General features: G+C 38.1%; 1 protein-coding gene across 25 annotated transcripts in view; it reads right to left on the bottom strand.

Moving 5' to 3' along the window:
* ERC2 (ELKS/RAB6-interacting/CAST family member 2) overlaps positions 1 to 24,197 on the bottom strand; it is an 895,762-nt gene that overhangs the window by 411,208 nt on the left and 460,357 nt on the right. For 24 of the 25 annotated variants that reach the window (XR_004950478.1, XR_004950467.1, XR_004950465.1 and 21 more), the window contains one exon: positions 10,760 to 10,895. Coding sequence is in view for 7 of the 25 variants with exons in the window: in XM_036219345.1 (XP_036075238.1) it covers positions 10,760 to 10,895 (136 nt within the window). In the remaining 18 variants the exon portion in view is untranslated. Of the gene's footprint in view, positions 1 to 3,547; positions 4,471 to 7,090; positions 7,141 to 10,759; positions 10,896 to 24,197 lie in introns of those variants that run through there. The other variant, XM_036219346.1, reaches the window with a different exon arrangement.

Raw genomic sequence — 24,197 nt, 5'->3', positions numbered from 1 at the left:
ATGACTGAGTCTAGAATAGAACTCAGATCCCCAACTCCCTTGGTACTCTCAGGCCTCATCCACTCAGGTATGTGTAGCTCTACTGCAGACTTGTGATTCAGAAAGCCTTCTGGAAGTTTTTGCTCTGGCTCACTGGAGACATATCTTTTCGTTACCGCTTTCAAAATGTAATACACATTCTGGTTTATTTACATAAGCTGCTGCAAATCAGATGTGTGGGAAGGACATCTCTAATCAGAAGAATAAACCTTGGGATATTTGAGGGTAAAGAATCTTGACCTCAGGACTCTTGCCTACCCATCTTCATATTTCTTTTCAATATAAGTGGCTGCTAAGAAACCAGACCTGCTTGGCCAAGTTGCTTTGTGTGCACGTTGACTTGTTTAATCTTCCCAACAAATTAATGAAGTTGCTACCATCTTTGAATCCCAGCAGAGGGCACAGTGCCTACCACACACAAGTGCTCAAAAAACATCAGTAAGACTATTTGCTGAACTGAAGGCAGAGGCTTATATGCCTTTAAGAAACATTTCAGTCTAACCTGGTAGTTAAAAGACACTTATCCAATACTCTATTAAAATCATGGGAAGTCTCCTTACTCAAGTTTATGCCACCTAATTTTTCCATCTGTTTTTGCAGTAACCTGATTATCATCTTTACTGTTGCTATACTGTGGACAATCTAAAGCATATAAAGAAACAGTTCTGCACAGGAGAGTGATGCCCCACTTATGACTGAGTCCTGAAAAGAATGCCAGCTCTTTCTCTTGTTTAACATCACCAAGTTTCATCTTCTCACCTGTAAAATGGTTTCACAGATGGTAGCAACTTCATTAATTTGTTGGGAAGATTAAACAAGTCAATGTGTACACAAAGCAACTTGGCCAAGCAGGTTTGGTTTATTCGCAGCCACTTATATTGAAAAGAAATATGAAGATGGGTAGGCAAGAGTCCTGAGATCAGCTCTGTGTGTCTGCTGTGGGTGTCACAGTGGAGAGAGCAACATATGTATCAGATACTAGCTATAGATACAGTGATACACTGCCCAGATCATCAGGACTAAGACACTCTTTCCAGGGATGAGCCTTCCTTAAAAGCTGCACTGCCCAAGGTATGCCCTCCCCAGAGGTTTTCCACATCCACTGACATGTTGATGGGGGATTAGAGATACCTGGCCCTCTCATCTTATTTGGGGTCAACTCCTTCCAAATGTCCAGCCCAACTCCAGAGCAACTGATGGGAACTGCTCAGGTCTTTGTTGCAACTCATTACAGTTCAACTTCTCCCATGCTCAATCCTGCTTCTCTCTCTTTCTGAGAGCACTCCCAATAACCCTCCTGCATGTTAACAGACTCTAAATTTCCCAAGGAACTCAACTAAAGTCATTATCCTTGTTCATTGCACAATGAAAAGTAGCAGCTATTATTCTTATTGTTGAAATGTCTAAGCAATCCATATTTGTTTTCCATGACAAGAGACTTCCTGAGTCTCTTTATGGGTGACATCCCTTTATGGATGATGAAAAGTGGGAAAGATATAAATAACTTAAACCAATTTTTATTTATCGTCTAAAGAGTCCCAAACTCCACAGTCTATTCTCACAGCAATTTTCTCCACCACCAATTTGCCACTTCCTTAGTTACTCTAATTTTCAAGACATAAAAGAGACATGGGAGATGAGAGATTATGTTTATAAAAATATGCATAAAGCTCAACTTATTGTGAGGGGTAATTTTATGTCATCTTAGTGAGCCAATCTAACATCCAGTGCTGAGGGATCACAGGCTCAACCTTTGGGCTTGAATGTTAAAGGTTCAAATCTTACTGAAGGCAGACATATCTTATGGAACCAGTGAGCTGTACAAATGGCACTGGAGAAGGATGCAAAAGGCCTGGGATCTGATCTCCCCTGTGTTAATAACTCTCTCTGAAATCTTGGGCAAGTTATTTGCCTTTGCTAGGTCCAACTTTCTTCATTAGCAAAGTAAGAGACTTATATTAAATAAAGTCTAAGGTCTTTTCTAGTAAGACAAACTTATGATTGCTTAACCTTGCAGGGCTTTTCCAGGCAACATAAATAAGTAAAATGCAGTGGGAAAGTGAATTAGAGAGAAGAAATTAAAAGTGCCGTAAATTCAAACTACCAGCTTCCCAAATGTGTATTACAGGAGAGACTATTAAGTGACTAGGAACAGATTTTATAGTTGTATTTTCCTTTCACAAGATTTCCATCTAAATCATTGCCCATGTCACTGATTGTCGTTTCCTTAATCTGGAGTGTCTGAATAACAGCTTAGCAATGCTTTGGACAAGCCATAAGTCAAAGTTAACATTTTAAAAAATTAACCATGCCCAGGTCTGCACCTTGGGCAGCAATGTGCTGAAATACCAGCATCTATTAGAAAGAAGTTATTGATGTCAGGGTGACATGCACTGTGATTTGCAGGTGGCCCCCTGACTAACCTCTGGTAGCCATATCTCAGGGTAAACCTGCCATAATTACCCTGGCCAGAAAGAGCTAGTTTAACTGGACAGGCTCTTTTGATGCATGTTGAACATGACTGTCCCCTAGGAATTACTGAGTCTCACGTGTGAGTTATTATGTAAATTCTACCTTTGAAAAAATCATAAGGTGTGCTGTCAGAATTTTTTTCCTTCAAAGTGCGGGTTCTTCAGTAATGCCTTTATCATATCCACTTTGAAAACTATACTATACATGCTATGGCGTCAAGTAGAATAAAAAACACATGAATGGTGCCAAGCATACACCTTAAAGACCACAATTCTCAGTGGCTTTTAAAGCATGACTTCTGGTTCTGACTCTTTTGCCTGGGAAAGCATTTTCTTTAGTGTCCAAAAGTTGAGACTTAGTCTGACCTTCCCAGGAAAAACTCAGGCGTTGGTGCCTACTCAAAGCAATCATGAGATCCATGATTGCATATAAGTCACTGAATAACTGAGGCTCAGTTTTCTTATCTATAAAATGATGATATACAAACTTGCCCTACTCAATCCTTAAGGTCACCTCCTGAAAGTATTCAGTGAAGCACATAGGGCTCTGGCTGAGATGTATGACTGTTGTTATTATTGACTAAACTGTTCATCAGCAGTGATTTTAATAAATATATAAAAATGATCTCTCCAGTTTATAGCTAAAACCTCTCTCAAAATAAGCCCAGAGGTCAGAGTTAAAGGTAAACAAAGGAAAAGCAGACTCTACAAAGCAAGCCTTCCTCTCTCCCTAGAGCATCCCCTCCCTTTACACACCTACGTCTGCTTCTAATTCTCACAGAGATCACAGTAGGGACACATGTTGCCTTTTCCTTATCAATTACCCGTCAGAGTTCAAAAGGCATAAAATGAGATAACATTTAAAATAGTCTTAGTAATCCATCCTAATTACAGAAAAAATACTCATTAAAAATATTCAAACACATCAGATACAAATATATAAAACTGAAGGTATAAAAAAATTTTTTTTTCAGGAAAAGAGTAAAAAAAAAAGTCTTAGTAACCTCTCTCAAAATGAATGAGATTACTATATCAGTTTAGCAAGATTTCTTTTTTCAGTGCCCATCCCCTCAAGCTTTGCCATTCCAGGGCATTTACGATTCTACTTCCATAATAATAATGATTTCATTTGACAAATATGTTGCATTTCATTCTTCGGGATCTTCAGCCTTTGACAAACAAACATTCACTTTGCTGAGGACTGCCATAGAGCCACTAATGGAGTGAAACCTGAAAACCCTTCAGGAAAGAATAATGAACCCTACTCTGTCTCTAGGGGGTAATTTAGTAGGTAGATTAGGCAACACTTGATTAAGGTAAACCTTTCTTCTCCATAGAAATATATTGTGTTTGTACAGAGGGGCTGTATGAAGTGGAGGATTAGGTCACAAATCCTCAGGAAAAAGCAGAAGACGTTTTTCAGAAGAAATATGCAAGTTACTGTACATTTGGAAAAACAAGTAATACTTTATTGGGAGGAAAGAAGAAAAACTCCACATACGGCAGTTTTATTTACACAATTTTACTAGGCTTCTTGGAACATTTCTAACAAATGGTTAGTTCCCAAATACATTGCAAGGATGCCTTGTCATCCCTGACAGTCTATATGAGTCACTACAAAGAGTAACGACTTCAACTTAAGTCTACTAGAAACTGATTGTCAAATAAGATATTTTGAGACTGCCTATAGAGACCTGCTACAACGAAAATAATTTTGGCTCATGGGGGATTATAGTGTGAAAGAAAAACAAATGTCAAAATAATTTCCCAAGGATAGAAAGCACTTCTGTATTAACCCTCAGTCCTACTCACCAATATTTTCTGTCCTCCACAGACTTGCAAATACTTGAGTAGTCATCATCTGAAACCATGAACAGAGTCTGGAAATGCTGGATGCCTCTCCGTCCCACTTCAACACCACCATGCAATTTATCCATAAATTAATGGAACATCCTAATCTCTACCCATCAAGGTAGAAAATCACAAAATAAACAAATAAACATCTCACTGTGTTAAATAAAATCATACTAAATTCTAATAAAAATTTGAACAAATGTGAATTTTTCTTTTAAACTTGTGTTAAGATGACTTTTTTCATCTTTCCATATGTTGAACAAGATGGCTGAAATGGAGACTCCTTAAATCACTCTACACTATGCCTACCGAACAGTCATGAATAACTAGGAACTAAATAAACGGACTTTGACAATGATGAATCTCTTAACTCTGCTGGTCAGGTTTCTTCTAATGGCAGTACTTAGAAGTGTACCATAACATATGAGCATAGATCATGGTTAAAGTAACAATTTTAAGCTTAGGGAATTGAAAGAGAAATTTACTTAACTCAGTGACTTGGAGAGATGAACATACAGATATTAAGGCTTTAAAACACACGTGTCCCTCTGAGAAAAAACAACTTAATGTAGCTTGAGAACTTCATAGTGAACTATATGTTTTGCTGAAAGCTACACATTTCTGAGGTTTATGTTATTTGTTACACTTCTTCTGTTAGCTGATGTCAACTCTAATTGGAGGAGCAAAGTAAAAAGTTCCCTTGGAAAAAAGATATGGGTGTCCACAGTTGCACAAATTGAAAAATAAAATTGTCTTTTTAGCTTTAAAAAATTTTTTTAATGCTACTAAGAGGACAAGAATAAATAGGAACATTCATTTGCTTTTTAACTGATCACACTTGGGTTTAACCACTAGCAGTGAAGAAACTTTACAGTTCCCTGGGAACCAATAATTTGGAAACGGAAGCATACAAGAACAGACTTTAGTTTTCAGGCAATAAATTGAAGAGAATTCTGCAGACATACAACAGAAAAGGAGCATAAAATACTGGCTTTTGCATTTCTTAGAATGTTAGTTCATTAACTTGATAAGCTATACAGGGAAAAATGCAGCCAAAATCTACAAAGATGTCCATCGGGATTTCAAAATGGCATATTTACTCAGCAAGAAATGCCTAGAGGCTGAAGGGGAAAAATGAATCTCATTCTGGTAATGACGATTTAGTGTGAATCTCCGGAAAGACACCTTGCTGAAAAATCTCCACGTGGCCTCTAATGGGACACACGGAAGCCCATAGCCCTAAGGCCAGACATAAATATCATACGTCATAATCTGTGTCTTAGAGAACAGTTCTACAGAATCACACAAGAAAATCACAATCTTTCACATCTACCTTTCACACAGAATTCAATATAAATGGTTTTAGTTTTTCCTCCTTATTGCCCAAAATGTTCTTTTAATGCTTTATTGGAAATTTTGATTTACTGGCTTGTGATCTCTATTTATATTATTCACCAGTAGAAAACAGTTGCAAAAAATTGTTGCATGATACTTTCAATGGTCACTGCCTTCTATGATTAAAAATGCATTATCAGTTTCTTTGTGAGAAAGCTCTGATAACTGAACCCTACACAGATCAGGTACTTTACTAGGCTCTTCTATAAACTTCATCTTATTTAACCCACTCAGGAAAGTAGAAATTGTAATCCCCATTTACGGAGGAAAAAAGTGAGAATCAAAGAGGTTCCCTACTTTGCTCAAGTAATTAGTCCTAATAAGCTAATAACAATAAGGGCCAGTGTTTGCACACTGGACCATTCAACTCCCTGGCTCTTTATCTTTCCCTTCCTGCTCTCCTAACCAATTTTCAAAAAAGAAAAAAAATATTTAAGAAGTTAAATCAAGGACACTTTCTGTAGATTGCGGGTATGTCCTCTGAGAAACAAAAATTCAAGATATTCAAATTATTTTCAGACCAAATAAAAAAAACTCAGAACAAATACTAAGCTGCCATCTCTCTCCAGCAGGTTAAACTAAGCTAGCTAGAGTGCATTCTTGTGTCTTTATAGCATGTGAACCCAGTAGGATCAGATTATTAGGCTGTCCAATAGAGGCTATAAGCCAATCATCAATTCATCTGCACATGTGCTTCACTGGACCCACAGAGTGTTTTAAAGAATTGAACCAACTCCCTAAAATCTATAGATTTCACATAAAAATTCACATTTTATGGCAATTAGCATGTCCCTCAACCCTGGGCCCACATTATGGCAACATGCAACCAAAGTTTAGTGGTCCCTACTTCTTTTGATGAGGTAGGGATTCCCTGCAGACCACACCACTCTTTATTATATCCATACATTCAAGCCACTGCAGCCGTAATTTTTCATTATGTTTATGTTGTTGTTTTTCTTATACTGGAGAACTATTCCTCCAAACCTTGTCTTTTTTTGACAGATTGAATAATTGGTTTCTTTTCTTCACACCTTCTTGGATCTGCCCCTTTATAATGTTCTCTTCATGGGTGGAGTGTACTTCCTCACACCTTGACTATTAGCTCAGCCAGCTGCTTTGCTCTGACCAACGAAGTGGAGTGGAAAATCATAGTTTAAGACGAAGCCTTATGAGGTTTTGCATGTTTTGTTTACTTTCTTATGCCTCTGCTACTACCATCAGAAAAGTCTCCTCTGGGTCACTGATGCCCCCTCAGCCTGAGTCTCAGAACAAATACATGGGAAAAGACCTGCCCCAGCCACCCACAAACCCGCAGTAAGAGGCACACTCACCCATCCAAGTCCACTCTGGAGCAGCTGAACCATGAAGTAAACCTGAAAATCTATAAAAATAACTACTGATGCTTTAAAGTCACTCAGTTTGGTGGTGATTTGCTACAACATTATTATGGAAATTGCTAATTGATGCATCTCTACTAAAAATAAAAAATAAAAAACAGGCTGAAAGAACTAGACACATAATTTTTCTTACATGCAAACTTACTTCTTATTTACATAAACAGCTAAACCCTGAAGGTATTTGAGTTTGTAATTCCTTCCATAAAACTATAAACTTAAGTACTAAAGGAGGTCAGGTTTGTGCAGTGTTTTTTAGCATGACAATATATCTAGGTTTACTGAAATGGTCCAGTTTTTGCCTATTGTTGTTAATGACCTGGTTTGGACAATAAATAACATGGTCACTTTATCTACTTTCAAATTTGTCTCCAATTTTCATACGACTGCTTAAATCTCTTTGATCTCTCTTTGGAACATGATCCAAAAGCGATGATTGTTGTAGGTAATACTCTAACCAAGAGTTTTCTGGATGTAATACCTATTTGGTTCTTTAAAATCATGAAGTCAGGGTGCCCAACCATTACAAAATACTGGTGTAGAAAAATAATAAAACAGGTTTTTAGGTGCCAATTGTACAACCACCAGCTAGCTAATCAATGAATCAACCAACCAACCAACCAACCAAACCAGATCTCAGTTGACTGACACTTTAAGGGCTTAACAGGCTAACTTATGAATAGGAAGCATATAAAACAACAGCAGTATTAAAAGTCAAGTGTCCCCAGGAAAGAAAGTTCTCCTTTCAGAAGGCAATAATTACTGCATCTGAGAACATTTGCTTAACAATCCAGGAAAGTGGGAGTTTCGCTCTCTATTAACCTTAACCAGAGACATTTTCATCAAAATTAATCGTGATTACTTTTTATTGCATTTCAAATGCTATTCTTTATTTGGGGTGGTCAGGAATGCAACTAAGCAATTCCAGACCACGCTATCTTTATGAATAGGTCTATAAGGTAGTTACCAAGACCCCTTATGAAAATATTGCTATGCAAGAGTTCATGGGTCAAAACAAGCCATTAATTTCCATAACTGGATGTGTCCTTAGAAAAGAAAAAATATTATATATAGAAAAGACAGAAACTTTGACGCTCAACGTATATCAGAGTAGAACTGTATAAATACCCACACATATCGCCCACAACAATTTTTTAAATGTTTCTTTTACCCTTTCCCTGTTATTATAATAATAGCTAATTAGTAGCACTTATTTTGATCATAGCTGGTGCCAAGTATAATTCTAAATTTTTTATATGTATCGAGTCCATAATCCTCATAACTCTGGAGCAGATGTAATTATAATTCCCATTTTATAGATGAAGAAACTAAGCATAGGAAAGTTAAGTAACCTGCCCAAGGACATTCAGCTAGTAAATTCTGAAGCTTGGAATAAATCCTAGGAATGCTCCAGAGTCAGTTAAAGAAATATAACAACACTTACCCCACCGATCAATTTGTTATATTTAGTGCCCTGACTGTACCTTGCTCTACGAAATCTCTGTACCTTTGCTGACAGTTCTCCTGACTGGAGGAGGGCCTGTCCTAATATTCTATCCCATCATTTCAAACTCATTCAACTTCAATTCCACTTATTCTATGAAGACTCTCTGCCACTCCATAGTTTTCTTGCCTTCCTCTCTTAATTCTCCAGAACTCTCCGCATATTCATAATTTGCCCCACATGACACTGTTGTGGGAAAAAACAGAGGTAGTTTTACCTGCCTAGCAACTGCTTCTGACAACAGAACTCCTCTCTTTCCTGTGGCTTTGGGTGAGGCTAGCCTCTTTCTTGGAGGTTCCAGGTGATCACATAACCTGATCCTGGCCTGGCCAATTCATGCGATCTATTAGCCTTCAAATCTTTTCTAGAAATACTAGAAAAGTATTTTTCTCCTTCCTCTGGGGCAATTGTATTTATACAATGTAGGTTGGCTGCTTGTGGCCACTGTTGACATTGCTATGGACAGCCTTCCTGAGAAGCAAGGCAAAGCAAAACATACCTGTGAGCAGGATGGAGACAGATTCTGATGACATCGTTTAAATATCTAAATGTAGTCAGGTCTGAAGTCCATCTTTAGGTTGATTTTCAGTTAATTGAACCAACAAATGCCCTTTTCTGCTTAGTTCAGATTGAGTTGTGTTCTCGCCACTTGCAACTAAGAGTCCCAATAATCCATAGAATTAAATAGATGCTCTAAAGTATGTAGCACAGTACTAGTATACTGAAAAGTTTAATAAATGGTATCTACTACTGTTATTGTTTCTCTACATTAGTTTCTTGAAAGCAGAAGGCCTAGAGTTAGGTCTATCATAATCCCATATTAGGATGTCACTTTATAACTGTTGTGAGACTAGTTTTGCCATATGCAAAATCACCAACATTTTTGTAAAGAATGTATGACTGGTAAGGAATAAAATATTCTGCAAATTCAGGTTATTATTATGTCACTCTTTAGGTTCCAATCTAACGTCTCACGATTGATGAAGAAACTAAGGCCTAAAACTCTAGGATACGATTTGCCGAGAACACTGGGGAAGCTATAAATTTAAATAAGCTATCAGCCACACTAAGGTGGTCCCTGAAACAAGGGACCTGATACTGATTTGCTACCCAAATCAAGAATTAAGGCAAAAAGGCTTGACTAACAACATTAAGGCACCACAAAGACACAGAGAAAAAAGAAACTACTATTTACTAAGTAATCTCCACGTGCCATGTCTGTGCAAAGCATTTCCTTGTATTTCCTACTCTGGAATAATTATTTACTTCTCTTTTGTTAAATTAAAAAGATAAACTATGACTACATATTGAAATTATCTAACTTCTTCTATCTCCAAGGAGGAAACCTAATATACAACTGGAGAAAGACACTAATTAATAAGCAAAATTTTACATGAACTCCAGCCAACTTGAACTTGAACTATTCTGTTTAAAGGCACACTGGAATAAATAAAGGAACTTCAAAGCAAACTCCCTGTTTTAGTCTGAATGTTTTATTGAGCACATGGGGAGAGCTCCTTTGCCAAAAATAGAAATGGTTAATGAGGAAAAACTGGTGTTTTCAGTTGGTCTGTTGGTTTCTGAGAGCCATCCATTCAGAGATAACTATATTCCACAGAAAAGACAGAATAATGGTGTGTCTCAGAGCCTCAGAGCTTTGAAATAAAACAAGACCAGTTTTGTAACCTATCTGAGATCAACTTAATGCATCCTTTTCCAAATACTGTCTGTAATAATACGCATACATTCCCCTTCTGCTAACACCAAAACGACTTAAATATAATTCTAAGAGAAAGACATTTCCATGGTTTAAGCTTCTTGGTAGCTATATAAATGCAGCCCTTACCTTTTAAGGTGAGGTACAGGAACCAAGAGACTCTGTGAAGCTTTAGCAGGCTCCACCCTAATCAGCTTTTCTTGGATACCATTTTGAAAATGATGCTCCACACTAGGAAAGACCTAGTTCCCTGGGAGTATACTGTTAGTGCTGGACTCAGAGCAAGACAAGGACCATTTCTGTGCAGTTTCTCACAGTATGGGTACATTTCAGAGAACATCAACCTCCAATTACTTAGGGATTAGGAGGAGAAGGCTGGGCTCACCTGCAAGTGCTGTGAGTTGTCAGCCATGCTATCTTCTCGCCTGCGGACTTCTTCCAGTAACTGGGCATTCTTCTTCTTTTCCAACTGTTGATTGTGCTTGAGGTTGGCCACCTTCTTATTCTGATCTTTCATATGCCTGAGAAAAGTCAGCACAGCTTCGTTAAATTCAACCACTAGAAGATCATGTTATGACAACAGAAGTGCTAAGTATAGAACATATTAATATGGATCCAGGAGAAGTTGGGACCTCAGAATATTCCTTCCATTCAATCACAAATACACATTGAGCACCCACTTACTGCCAGGCAGCCGGATGGTGCTGGAGCTGCAGTGGTGAATGAAACAGGTACAGTCTTCACTCTCTGTGTGGAGCTTAGAGTCCAGTAGGGGAGATAAACAAGTACCAAGGAATCACAACTTTGGTTTCCTCATGTTGAAGGAAATAAATAGCATGCTGTGAGAGATTATGATGAGCACTGCATGTGTGGATAGGCACTGCATGTGTGGATAGGCAGTGGAGTGTGGGAGATGACTTTAGTCATTGTGGCCAGAGAAACCTCCATAAGAAAGCAAGATTCTGGGTGAGACTCAAAGAACCAGCAAAGAAAACAACCAGGAAAAGATCTCCATGGGTCGAGAGAACAGCAAATATAATTCCCAAGGCAGGAAAGAACCTGGCTACTTCTAGGAACTGGAAGGCTGACATGAGGCTACCTACACAGCGAGGGGCAGGGTGGGAGGGGGTGTGGGATAGGAGATGGAACCACAAAAGCAGGCAGAACACAGAGTACACAGGGACCTGTGGTCTGTGATGGGACATTTATTTTCTTCTAAGTGGTTGCTGTTCTAATTATTATTATTCTTTTGGATCATGTTCATATTCTGAGATCATAATCCATTAGTTTGATTTTAAAATAACAATTACAAGGCTCCAATCAAATACAATGTCATCACTTAGTTCAAACAGAATAATACTTTGGCTAATCATCATGTTAAATAAAGCCCCAGTACTTACAATAAGAGTTCTTAATGAATCAATAGGATGTTGAAGTGAAAAATCATAAAGTGATCAAGTGAGTAAAAGGCTAAGGATAAAGGACAGGTTAAAAAAAAAAAGCAGGGGAAGGGGGAAGTTACAGGCTTATTGTGGACTATTTCTCTAGGAGCGTTTAGCAAAACATTCCACAGATTTAGACAACCATGTCCACGGCAGCTGTTATAAATCTAATCCAACATGTGAGGAGGCAGGAGGGCAGTACAGAGGACTCGGGAGCAGTGATTCCAAAAGCAGAAGGCCGTGGAGTAGAATTATTTTAGGTCCTTTCTAATCCCTTTGCCCCTTCTCCCAGCATTGCTAAGCCAGCCACGGTTACTGAGCCCTGACTCCCAAAACAGGCATATTGAGAATCACTGCTTTTGTGGAAGTATAAACAAAATGGCAACTAGGTGATAAACAGTAAATATATTAAAATGAAACAACTAATAATCGAATGGAAGCCATTCTCAACAGAAACTCTGATTTCTAGTCTTTATTATATTATATACTCCTCTACTCCCTCCCACACCAAGAAAGAGAAGTTAAAGAGAATTGTTTATTAGGCTGAAAAATCTTTTATTAGGGACCCTGCTAATAAAAATATTCTGAATATTTTGGCCCTATAAGTATTTATGGAACTAAGTGAAGCAGTGATTCAAATATTCCTGATGACATTTATTAAGAGAATATAAGGTAAGATAGAATAACCATCTCTTTAGTATTTGGATTGGATAATTTTGGTCTGATATTTCTCTGCTTTTACCAGATACAGTAACATACACATATGAAACTACAAATAAAGTCTATGTGCTAACTAATTTTAGAAGAGAATCTTTTAGTTACTGAAAAGAAGTTAACAATGACCTATTGCTTCCTAATTGAACAAGATAGTCTTTTCAAAGTTTGTACTAACCCAGGACAAGCACACTTTCCAGTTCCTTAGAATATGAGGGCAGTTCTTAGTAACAGAATGTGATGGAGAGGTATTACTAGTGAGATTGTTTAGTTAGAGGACTTTTTTCTAAAGAAATACTTTTTATTACTTTTAAGAACACCCTTAAATACGATTAATTGATAAATGTTTTTTCCCCCAAGTACCAGTGATAAATAAAATAAATTATTATTGCAAACATCATTTGCACAGTTAAAGAATTCCACAAAGTTCATTAAATAGACCTCACTTCCTGGGATACTGCAGTGTTTTTTCAATCCAAAAAGAAAGGAAAAAAAACTACAAATCCATGCATCCTTTAAAGCATTCCTGAATTCAAAATGAGTAGTTAAGAAAAATGAGAAACCAAAGTTCAGACACCGTGATCAGGCCTATCTCCAGCATTCTCCAACCCTTCCTTCAAATACTGCCTTACTTAAATATCAGCAACTGGAAAAGAAAAGTTGGGTTTTAAATGGCTGTCATTAGGATATGGGCCAATGAGACTGAGGCAGAGCAAGGCAATGATCATCTTGTCTTTGTACAAAACAATATCGAGAGATACACACAAAATATATGGTCTTCAAATATATTTCTAGCAGTGGAACTCTTCTATAAAAGCTTACTTGAAAGATAAAAAGAGAAAGAAGAATTTCTCTGCTAGAGGTAAGAGAGAGGTGAGGAGCAGAGTGGGATGAGAACAGAGAACCACCTCACCCACTGGACAATCCCTCTCTCAGGTGCTCCTCAGGGAAGCCCTAAGGCTACCTGAACAGGTTGAAACAGCAGTCTATAGGTTAGGTAGGAGGAGAGAGAGGGAGGCAGGTAGAGAAGTCATGAAATTTAAAAATATTAAATCTTTTGGAGAAGAAAAAATGCCCCCATAGAAGCTTACTAGACACTTGTTGAAGGAATGGCCACAGTGATTTTTGTTAGTAATAACTGCAGCATTTCCAAGAATCAAATCTGTAAGTGACCTATCAGTCCCCACATCTTTCTCAACTTGCAGAAGTAACCCCACACTGCATAAATCATGCTAAACTTAGTACAGCTCACAACTGTCTCTTAAACTCAAGAAGGTAGAGCTCCTCGGGGTACATACAGACTGCAAAGCCCTCTGACAATACCGTCTGAGAAGAAAGTATCTTTGATATCAGCTTCCCAAACTCCCACCCACCAACCAACATGTTTGGGAGGAAAAAAAGTTTCTTCGAGGTAATTTTTTCCTCCAGGGAAACACCATGAAAAATTATATCCAAGATATGCTTTAAAAAAAAAAAAAAAGTAATCATGGGGGCGGGGGAGGCATAGTTTGAGTACAGTGATATGGTCAGTTTTTAACATTCATCTTAAATCGACCCATCGCAGTAAACAAGCCAAGTCATTTTTCAAATTCAGCCATCCTTAAGAAATTTGGGTTAACTAAAAAATTCCAGCAGATACCAAGATCGGCAATGATTACCATATTGAGAATAAATGTCAGAGAGGAGAGAAGCCTGCTATTTTCACTTGAACAGTCCACCAAAATAAAATTAGAAAGTGTTATCTAATTTGCTGGTGAGAGCTCATCAGTGTTGAGGCCTCTGGAATTACAAAGCCAGAAGTACAAACAGGTTATTCATACGCTTCCCCAAGGGTATGTGTATATTTGTATATAAAAGAGAAAATTATAACTTCTCTTCCTTTAAATCTCAGCATAAACAAAATGTCATTTTTACCTATCTGCTCTCAAAAACTTTTAAAGATGGATAATATCCATTTTAAGTGAGGATGCAGGAATCCAGCTTTCTCATATGTGTCAGGAGGAGTAGAACTGACAAAATCATTTTGGAAACCCATTTGGCAGTGTCCACCAAAGCGTATATACTTGTGTAATCCATTTCTAGGACAGTAACATACAAAAACACTTACACATGTGCACAAACATATATGTACAAAATTTTCATTACAACACTGTAAAAGTGAAAACTTGAAACTGCCTAGTTATCCAGCAGAAGGAAACTGGCTGAAGAAATCAAGTACATGCACACTAGGGAACCCAAAACTAGCTAAGAAGATTAAGGCAAAACTGAAGTATGGATATGAGAAAACCTTCAAGACATATTGTTAATCAAAAAAGAAAGCAGGTAGCAGAATAAAACATGTAGTCCAATCTTATTTATCTTAAAATATTAAAGCCAGTTTGGATGGACATATACAAGTATGCATGGAAATGGAAACCCTACACCAGTCTGTAAATAATAGTTACCTCTGAAGAAGCAAATGAGATTGGGAAAGAAGGGGGATTTTTTCACATTACTCTGTGTGTGTGTGTGTGTGTGTGTGTGTGTGTGTATGTGTGTGTGTGTATGTGTGTGTGTGTGTTGAGGTATAAATACAAATAAGAAAACACACAGATATTAAGTGTACGAGTCAATGATTTTTTACAAATCAAAATACAGAGCATTGCCAGCACCTAGCCTTGGGTCTCTTCCTCCTGCCCAGAAGTTATCGCTATTCTAACTTTTATTTACATGGATTTCTTTTTGACCGTTCTTGAACTTTATATACATGGAATCATATAGCACATGTTCTTTTGTGTCTGACTTCTATGACTTAACATAAGGTTTTTGAGATTTATCCATATCGTTTCATATAATAACTTCCATCTTATTGCTGAGTAGCATTCCATTACATGAATATACTACAGTTTGATTAGCTATTCCCTTTTTAAGTGGATATTTGGGGTGTTTCCAATTTTTGCTGTTAACAATAAGGTTGCAATAAACATTCTTGAACATTTTTTATGGCTATGTTTTCATATCTCTTGGATAAATAACTAGATATAGGTTTAACTATCAGTATAAATTGGTACGACCTCCCACCCACCTCCTATGGAAGACAATTTCCGGGTTACATGAATCTTCTAGGAGCAGCTGCAATGCAGGGGCTAGTATTATAAAGTCTGGAGGCAGGTTAGCTGGGCTCCCATCGGAAGTCTACCACTTTCTAGCAATGTGACCATGAGCAAGCTTGTTAGCCTCTGTGTGCCTCAGCTTCTTTACATATAAAATGGGAATCACTGTGTCTAACTCATAGAGTTATGTAGAGTGGATGAGTTAGCACAGGTAAAATGCTTAGAACAGACTCCAGCACATTCCCTCTCTGTTTCACTTTAGTTTACAATATGAATGTAATCATGTATTGTGTGATATTGTGAACACATATTTAGTGTCTTGCTTCCCACACAGGAATAGCAGGTATTCCAAATACCTAAAACAATAGACTTTGGAATGCATTATAAACCCTTTTTGTCATACATCTAACACCCACTTGTACTTTTCTTAGTAATAAGATGAGTTACATTCCTGGCAAGTTATCCTAATGGAAGCATTGCAGGAAGGTCACAACAAGCATAAGTAAATGAGCCGGGATCCTAAAGCAACTGCACAAGGAGATGGGCCACACACACACAATGTAAGCTGACAATAAGCACTGCACATAGGATTTCCAATAATAAAAGCTTTTACTTTTAACCACTGAGATGATCCAATTTTTTTTAAAAACTTGTAAATACCATGCAGTATTCAACATAACTATAAATTTTACAAAGCTACCATAAATATTCTGAAGATATTTTTAAAGCACGTACAAATGTGTTAAATGTCATGAGCAGGATATTCCTTCCTGGAAGAGAAAGTATCTGGCCAGTTGTGGCTACTTGAATCCAGCAAAAGAGTAACAAGTAGGGCCAAAGTCTTACGACTTAGCTCCAGAATAAACCAGATTCCTTGGACTTCACATTTTGTGGTAGCCTCTCAAGAGCAGTCTGCCTGTTTGGCCACTAGCTTTGATGACTGCCTAAGTCCTTGCGAAAATCCTAGAGCAGAATGCTTACTTATCTCCCCATACTTTCCATCCTGGCTTTCCTCCTCAATGAATTCCTCCTCCCCTCCTTACCTATGGTCCTTGCTCCTTTCACTCCCTGGAGATAATACCTTCCTATCTCCTATCTCTACTACTCCCAACTCCTTTGTGGTATTTGGGACTACACAAGAACCAAGAGACAAGGCCACCCTCAGTTGAACACACAATGACAACACACATACCTCAAAAAGACACCATTTATCATTTACCAGGCCAGCAGGACATCCCAGAACCCGCTAACATAGCTAAAGAAAGGTGTTAAAGGGGTGGGAGTGTTCAGATTTGAAAACTTCAGAAAGGGAGCATCCAGGAGGTAAAGAGAGTCTTAGCCTTCCACCCTGTAGTATCAGGTTCCACCAGCAAAAGTTTCCTTGGAGGAGATAACTATCAGGATATTCCTCATTTTGCTTAATGATGTGGTTGAATCATTTCAGATCAAGGGAGTCAAGAGGTAGGATGGTAAGATGCCCAAAACCAAGGACTTTGTTGCTAAATTGGCTGTATTCTCATTGCAGAGGCATCCCTTACAAAGTGTGTGACCCTGGGCAAGTTATCTCACTGGGGAGTGAGGGGGCAGGGGTATGGCATTAAATGATTTAATAAACCCAAGGTTCTTAAAACAGTACTTGGCCCACAGTAACTGCTTTAAACATGTTAGTTTGATCCCCCTGCCCCAACCCTCTTCTAGAGTACATATCAAGTCTCCCCTCCCACCTTCATTGACCTCCCCACCCAAGCTAGGAAAATGTAGGGAGCAAGTTACACAGCAGAAGGTGGTCACAATTAATAAGAGAAAGGTTTGGTTTTCTTGTAGATATTACACTCTGGGGAGGGTTATTAAGGGCTGACTTCCTTCAAATGCCCTCCCTCATTTTGGCCCTGAGAACCTCCTCCTCTTAAATATTATTAGTGTGCCACCACAAATATGAATAGAACCCAATGACTGAAAGCCTAAGTTAAAGAGAGTAAATGGTGGAGGAGCATTAAGGAAGATCCCAGAGATAGAAAGCAGAGAGAACCAGGCCCTCTCTGATGCTGCCTCCCCCTACTCCAGATGCACTTGGTAGGACTTGCACACACCCACAGGAAACTCAAAGGAAAAGGGCAAGGGCAAGGCCTGTTTTTCACTCTCCTCAGGACTCAATGATCAATCATAGGCATCTAATAACAAGGTACTCTTCCTAGTAAGCAGACTGTAAGGGTCCTCTGACTAACAGGCTTGGCCCCTTTTTCTATTTACCAAATGAATTTCTTATTGCTTGGCCTCCCATGTAGGTGTGGTGACTCAGACAGCACAGGCTGCTCATATAGATATGAGAATGGTAGTCCTGGAATGATTGTTTTTATTAATGTCAAGCAATAAATGCATTGTGATGGTCTACAGCCCTCTCACAATAGACTGGATTATGTGTTCAGGCTCCCCAGTCCATGTGGTCACAGTTGACAGCAAATTCCCCACCAGAAGGGCCCAAAGCAAAATTCCCCTGCCTTTTCTACCCACCCAGTAAGTATCCTCTACTTCATTACATCATGGCTCCACATATACCATGGTGCTTCCATGCCCTGCTAAGGCTCAGATATGCAGACAGGGAAACAGAGAATGGGCAAATTGCTTCTCTCCATTGCTTCTCTCCATCACCCCTGCTGCCATAAGTGCTCAATTCACCATCATTCCCTGCCTGGACCATGATGCTCTTCTCTCTTCACTTGTCTCCCTGCTTCCATTTTTGTTCCCATTGTAATTCATTCTCCAGTCAGCAGCAAGAGTGAGAGTTTTGAAACACGTCGGATCATGCAGTTGTTGGCTTATGATCCTCCAATGGTTTCCCATATCTCAAAGAAAAAAATCACATGCCTGCAGACCTCACCAGCCTCATCCCACACCATTCTCACCTTTACACCCAGACTCCAGAATTCAATCTTCTTTCAGTTTCTAGTGCACACCAGCTCCTTCCTATATAGGCATATGCTGTTCTCTTTGTCTGTGACATCCTCTCCTTTCCTCTCCACAGTTGCCACTTCTCCATGGCTGACTTTCACCTTTCAGGTCTCAGCTCAAATATCACCCCTTCAGAGGGGTCTTTTATGAGCACCAAATCTAAAAATGCCCCCTTCGTCTCATGAAAATTTGTATGACATTACTAGATGCACTTCTTTCACTGGATTGAATTTAATTATGAAACCTGCCACTGTTTAGTCAAAGAATTAAACGGTGCCCTTGTTTTTGCTAGATGTTTTACGTGAACTCATAAAATTATTTAAAATTATTAGGAACTTATATGCAGGGATTTACATGAATTAAGATTGTCCTCACATGTGTCCTCATATTTGTTTTCATATTTGTATATAGAAGAACCCAATCGCATATAACGAATATCAGTTTATTGTCAATGGAATGATACCTAGCCAAAGTAAACAGAAATATAATTAAACTGTACTGATGAATACAACTGAATACAACTGGGAATTATTATGGTACTAACACAATAACAACCTAGAGTGCTCACTCCCTTAAAGGTCAATTAAACTAAAACTCTAAAAGGCTTCATTAAAAAGAAATGACCTGGTATCTCTTTCCTAATTTAATTTATATTCAATATATAGTTTAAGAAAGCTACATGATTCACAGCAGACTGATGGCTTGTTTTCATTTATGCTGCTGAGAAAAGCTTTCTAAACTCTAAAAACAGGGATCAGCAAACTTTTTCTGTAAAGCGACACATTGTATATATCTTAGGCTGTGGGGGCCATATGGCCTCCGTAAAAAGTACTCTACTTAGCATCAACTTTGTTATTATAGCATTAAAGCTGTCAAGCAATTTGTACACAAAGAGGCATGGCTGTGTTCCAATAAAACTTTATTTATAAGAACAGATAGAAGGGCTGAATTTGGCCCATGGGCCAGAGTTAGCCGAACTTGGGTCTAGACATGTTCTAGTATTGTCATATAGTAATGCTAATCATAGCAGCCAATGCTCACATCACATGATGTCCTCTGGTATATTATAGTTAATAATCTGTTAGTTCACTTAATCCTAATAACCCTATTAGGCAGGTCCTTTGATTATTCCTTTTACAGAAGAGAAAACTGCCCAAAGTTATAGAGCAAGTAAGTGGCAGAGGTAGGCTCCAAAGGCCACCACCATCCCCTTAACCTCTGTGCAGTGCCAGCCAACTGTGGAGAATGTTGCAGAGCTCCTTCACACCACTGTCCCACCTTTTCTTCTCCCAAGCAGCCCAGAAAGCTCTAGGAAGTAGAAACACATTCTCAGGGTACAATTCTTATTCTGTATTCTAGCCACTATAAGGCATACCACTCCAAACCTCACAAGATGGCCTAAGCAGCAACTTGGAAGAGCTTTGGAATGGAAGATGGGAGCTTAACAACTTCAGACTTCGTGGTGGCAGCAACAGTTACCTAAATGAAGGCTCAGCTGCACCGCAGAACAGAAAACCAACAAGGATGCCATGCAAATTTCCCTATTAATTTCCATTCTCTGAACCCATTAACTTTAGTGTGACCACTTTTTAAACAAGTTTTTAGGTTTTATGGATGAATCTACCACCACAAATAGAAATGTTTAATGTATTTCATATACTGAAACTTCAATGCATCATAATGAGTTTGGTTCTCCTTCCTATACAAACAGATTTAATCAAAGATAATGAGTTTTGAAATGATACAATAAGTGAAGATAAAACTAGAAGTTCAACATAAAAGGGAAAGAAAGAGGTAAATAAAGGGTCAAGGACAATAACAGATAATAGGTAACAGATCATAGGACAAAACTTCTGGGACCACTTATGGGACCAAACCCAACACAGAGCCAAGACATTAAGATTCAAGCTCTTACCCGGTTCCTACTTCATATCTTCTCCATGTGCATCATCTACTTCTTTCCAAATCAAAAAATTTTAAAAAAGGAATCTGAACACTTAAAAAAAACACATTCATATAATTGCCACTATTCCATGGAGTATCGTATTATTCTAAAAGCCTATGACTCCACTATTAGACATAGGCATATTAGGGCCAATTTGGTAGGGTGTCAGTTGTATTTACAGTTTGGGGTAATATAAAAACATATGGAAACTGTGAAAATTGACCCCTGGGGGGTTAATGTTGGAGGAAACCAACATTCCACAGTCTGGCCAGAGGTTGGGGGCTATTTGCCCAGACAATATACAGCCAAAGCAACCTCTGAGCACAGGGGCACTTCATGTATGCAAGACATATTTTTATTGTATCCAATCTGGAATTGGACTGCAGCAGCCCAGACATAAAATAAAGCAGAAACATAAGAAGATAAAAATATTACATGCTGACCAATTTAGCATACAGAAAAAAAATGTCAGAGTTTATATTATTTTTTTACCAGAAATCAATGTTAAAATATTACTAAATTTTTGGATGTCATATTATGTATCAGGCACTGCACTAAGCACTGTAAAAATATAATCACAATTAAAGAAAACAACATCCTTACATAGAGAGTATTTTTAGCCCCAGTGATCTGCCCAAAGACATACAGTTAAGAAGTAGGGGTCCAAAATTTGAACCATCGTTTCCATGATGCCAAAGCTCATGGTTTTATCTCTTATGCTACGTAAAAATAATAAAATATTATTGTGCATTACAATGAGATCTTTGCCATAAAAGTGAATGAAGCATTCTAGCCAAGCCTGGATATTCCTTTCTAAGAGTTATAATCTTTTTTCTCTAAGAGGGAGGCAAAGCACTAACCACAATAAGTGAGTTATACTCATTTAGGATCTGGTCCATCTAAGCTGTGGCTAATCGGGCCATCCCAAAGACAGAATAACACTGAATCAGTTTTCTCTTACTGTATAATAAATTACCACGAATTTAGCAGCCTAAAACAATACTCACTTATTATCTCACAGTTTCTGTGAGTCAGAAGTTCAGGCTCAGCTTAGCTGGTCCCTCTGTTCCTGGTCTTACCAGGTGGAAATCAAGATGTTAGAGGACTGCATTTCTCATCTGTAAACTTAACAGGGTAAGAATGTGCTTCCAGGCTCATTCAGGTTGTTAGAATTCCTTTCTTTGCAGCTCTATGAATGAGGTTCCCAGCTTTTTACTGACCAATGGCTGGAGTTGAAGGCTGACTTCGGTTCCTAGAGGCTGCTCATAGTTCCTTGCTATGTGGCCCTCTCCATGGACAGTTCACAACATGGCTGTTTGATTCTTCAAAGCCAGCAGGAGAATCTTTCTCTCTAATCTGCTAAAATGGAGTCTTATATAATGTACATCGTGTTACCTTTGCCATGTTCTATTAGCTAATACAAGTCACAGGTCCTGCCCATGCTCAAGCGGAGGGGATTATACAAGGGTATGAAAACCAAGGTGCAGAGTTCATGGGAGCCATGTTAGAGTTCTGTCTACCATATATACTACCTAATAGAACTTCCTGTGATATGGAAATGTATATTATTTAATCTTAATTAATTTAAATTTAAATAGTCACATGTGGTTAGTGGCTACCATATTGAACAGCACAGCTGTGGACCTTAACCAATATCCAAATTACATGTTAATTATTTATACAACTTTTAAACCTTTATTTTATTTTGTTCGCGTTAATCTTTCAAAATATTTCAGTCTTTTTACTGTCATTTTCAAACATTTCTTAGGGACTATTTACCTTGGTATCTACCTAACAGACTTCATTTTTTCATTTTCCAAACTTCTTCCAAACCATTTTCGCCAATGCAACCTAAGGCATCTGGAAAGCCTAACTTATGGCCAATGAGGGGTTATGGAAATTTATGCATCCTTACACTTTGCCAAGTATTTATCCCTATGACAGCACACTGCAAAAATAAGTGCCTGTTCTTTCCACTCTTTTCATAACTCAAACCTCTTCTGCTAATCTAATGTCAATGAGTAAAACAGAATCAGTGTAGGTGGTAGATAAAACAAAAATCAATGAAGGTTAACAAAATTGCCGTTATTAGCAAAGAGTGCATAAAACACTTCCCCCCAATTATATGAGAAGACAGAACAAACCACTTCCCCCATGCAATTGCCTCAACACAAATAACCACTTCCAAAAATCTAGCACTGTAATACCACCTGTTTCTGTTTCACTTGATGACTTTCTTAACTCAGTTGTTTACTGTGTTCTGGCAGCACTAGCTCTGGGGGATGTTAATGACTATTACCAAAACAAAAACAAAAATAAAAACAAAACAAAACAAAAAGAAGAGTTAGGCTCAAATAAGTCTTGAAAGCACAGGAAAAAAAATGTGAATAGGTTTCTTATACTGCAGGAATTTTCAAAGCATTTACTATTGTAAAGTGCACTGTGAATCTCTCAAAAGGGATATGGTAAGATGTATTTATTGGACAAACCCTTTCCTCTGCCCCCAGAAGCATCCCACTGAATTACTGCTCTGAGATAGAAACTCTAAGGAATAATAGTATTTGTTAATCAGAGTTTCCCAAACTTAAGTCATTAGGGTATCTATCACCTCAATGTTTTTTGTTATACAATGCACTACCTGTGCTACTTTATATTTTTCTTTAAATATTTTTATTTTACATACTTTTTAGCCTTAAATTCTCTCTAAGCAAGAATTAGTGAAAGCATATGTTTGATTTGCACATTACAGATGTTCTAGTACAAAAAGGTATAGATAATAAAATACATAAATGTTTATCTGTACCACCTAAAGGCATCCTAATTTTTAAACACATTATTAATAAAAACAAAGATCCCCAGGTACCACTAAAGCCAGGGATAGAAATGATAGAGACAGCATTTAAAAACAAGAGCTGAGTTCCCAGAACCTTCCATATAGGACTGAGGAAATTATTGCTCTGTGCAGTTCGGTGACTCGCACAGTCACTTGGCTGGTATGTCTAAGACCTTCAGCGTGGCTGGGAATTACAGTTATCTGTGGTTGCCACTGAGCTAGTCCAATTCAAGTTACTTAAAACGTTTACTTTCATTCCATTTACTTTCATTCCATACTAGAGTAAGTCACCCTCTCAGGTATAGTTCAGCAACTTTGTTATTCCCAAGGAGGTGGAGACTATTTGACCTTCACTTCCCCTTGAGAAATTTCAGCCCTGACCAACCAGGGGATTCTGCTTCATAGCAGAACAAATGCCTTTCCTTTGCTTTTCAAAAGCAACACAAATGGGCCATTCAGGCTGAGTCTGGAGAACCCTGAATCAGCTTTAGTAGCTTTAGGCTAAACACAGGTGGGACAGAGTTTAAATGCTGTGACTTAGAGCCTGATTGCATGGTTTCAGAACTCAGATAAACCATTTTTTCACTGAAGGACCTGGGACAGGTGAATTAATTTTTTGAATAATAGTTTTCTGATCGGTAAAACAGGATTTGAACAGTAAAATACTACTACTCAGAGAAAATTGAGATAATGCATGAAACGTGCCTGGTATATAGTAAAGGATCTATAAATGCCGCCTTACAATAATTTTAATGATAAGAAAATGAAAAACGATAATAGTGGCTTCTGTCTCATGCATCTGGGCTGGCTTACTGTGGGGGGACAGAAACCCACCTTTACTCAGTACA

The sequence above is a fragment of the Rousettus aegyptiacus genome, unplaced genomic scaffold (genome assembly GCF_014176215.1).
Source record: "Rousettus aegyptiacus isolate mRouAeg1 unplaced genomic scaffold, mRouAeg1.p scaffold_m13_p_4, whole genome shotgun sequence".
Taxonomy (NCBI): domain Eukaryota; kingdom Metazoa; phylum Chordata; class Mammalia; order Chiroptera; family Pteropodidae; genus Rousettus; species Rousettus aegyptiacus.
Note: the sequence above shows the minus strand (reverse complement) of the source record. Positions and strands in the feature narration are given on the sequence as shown.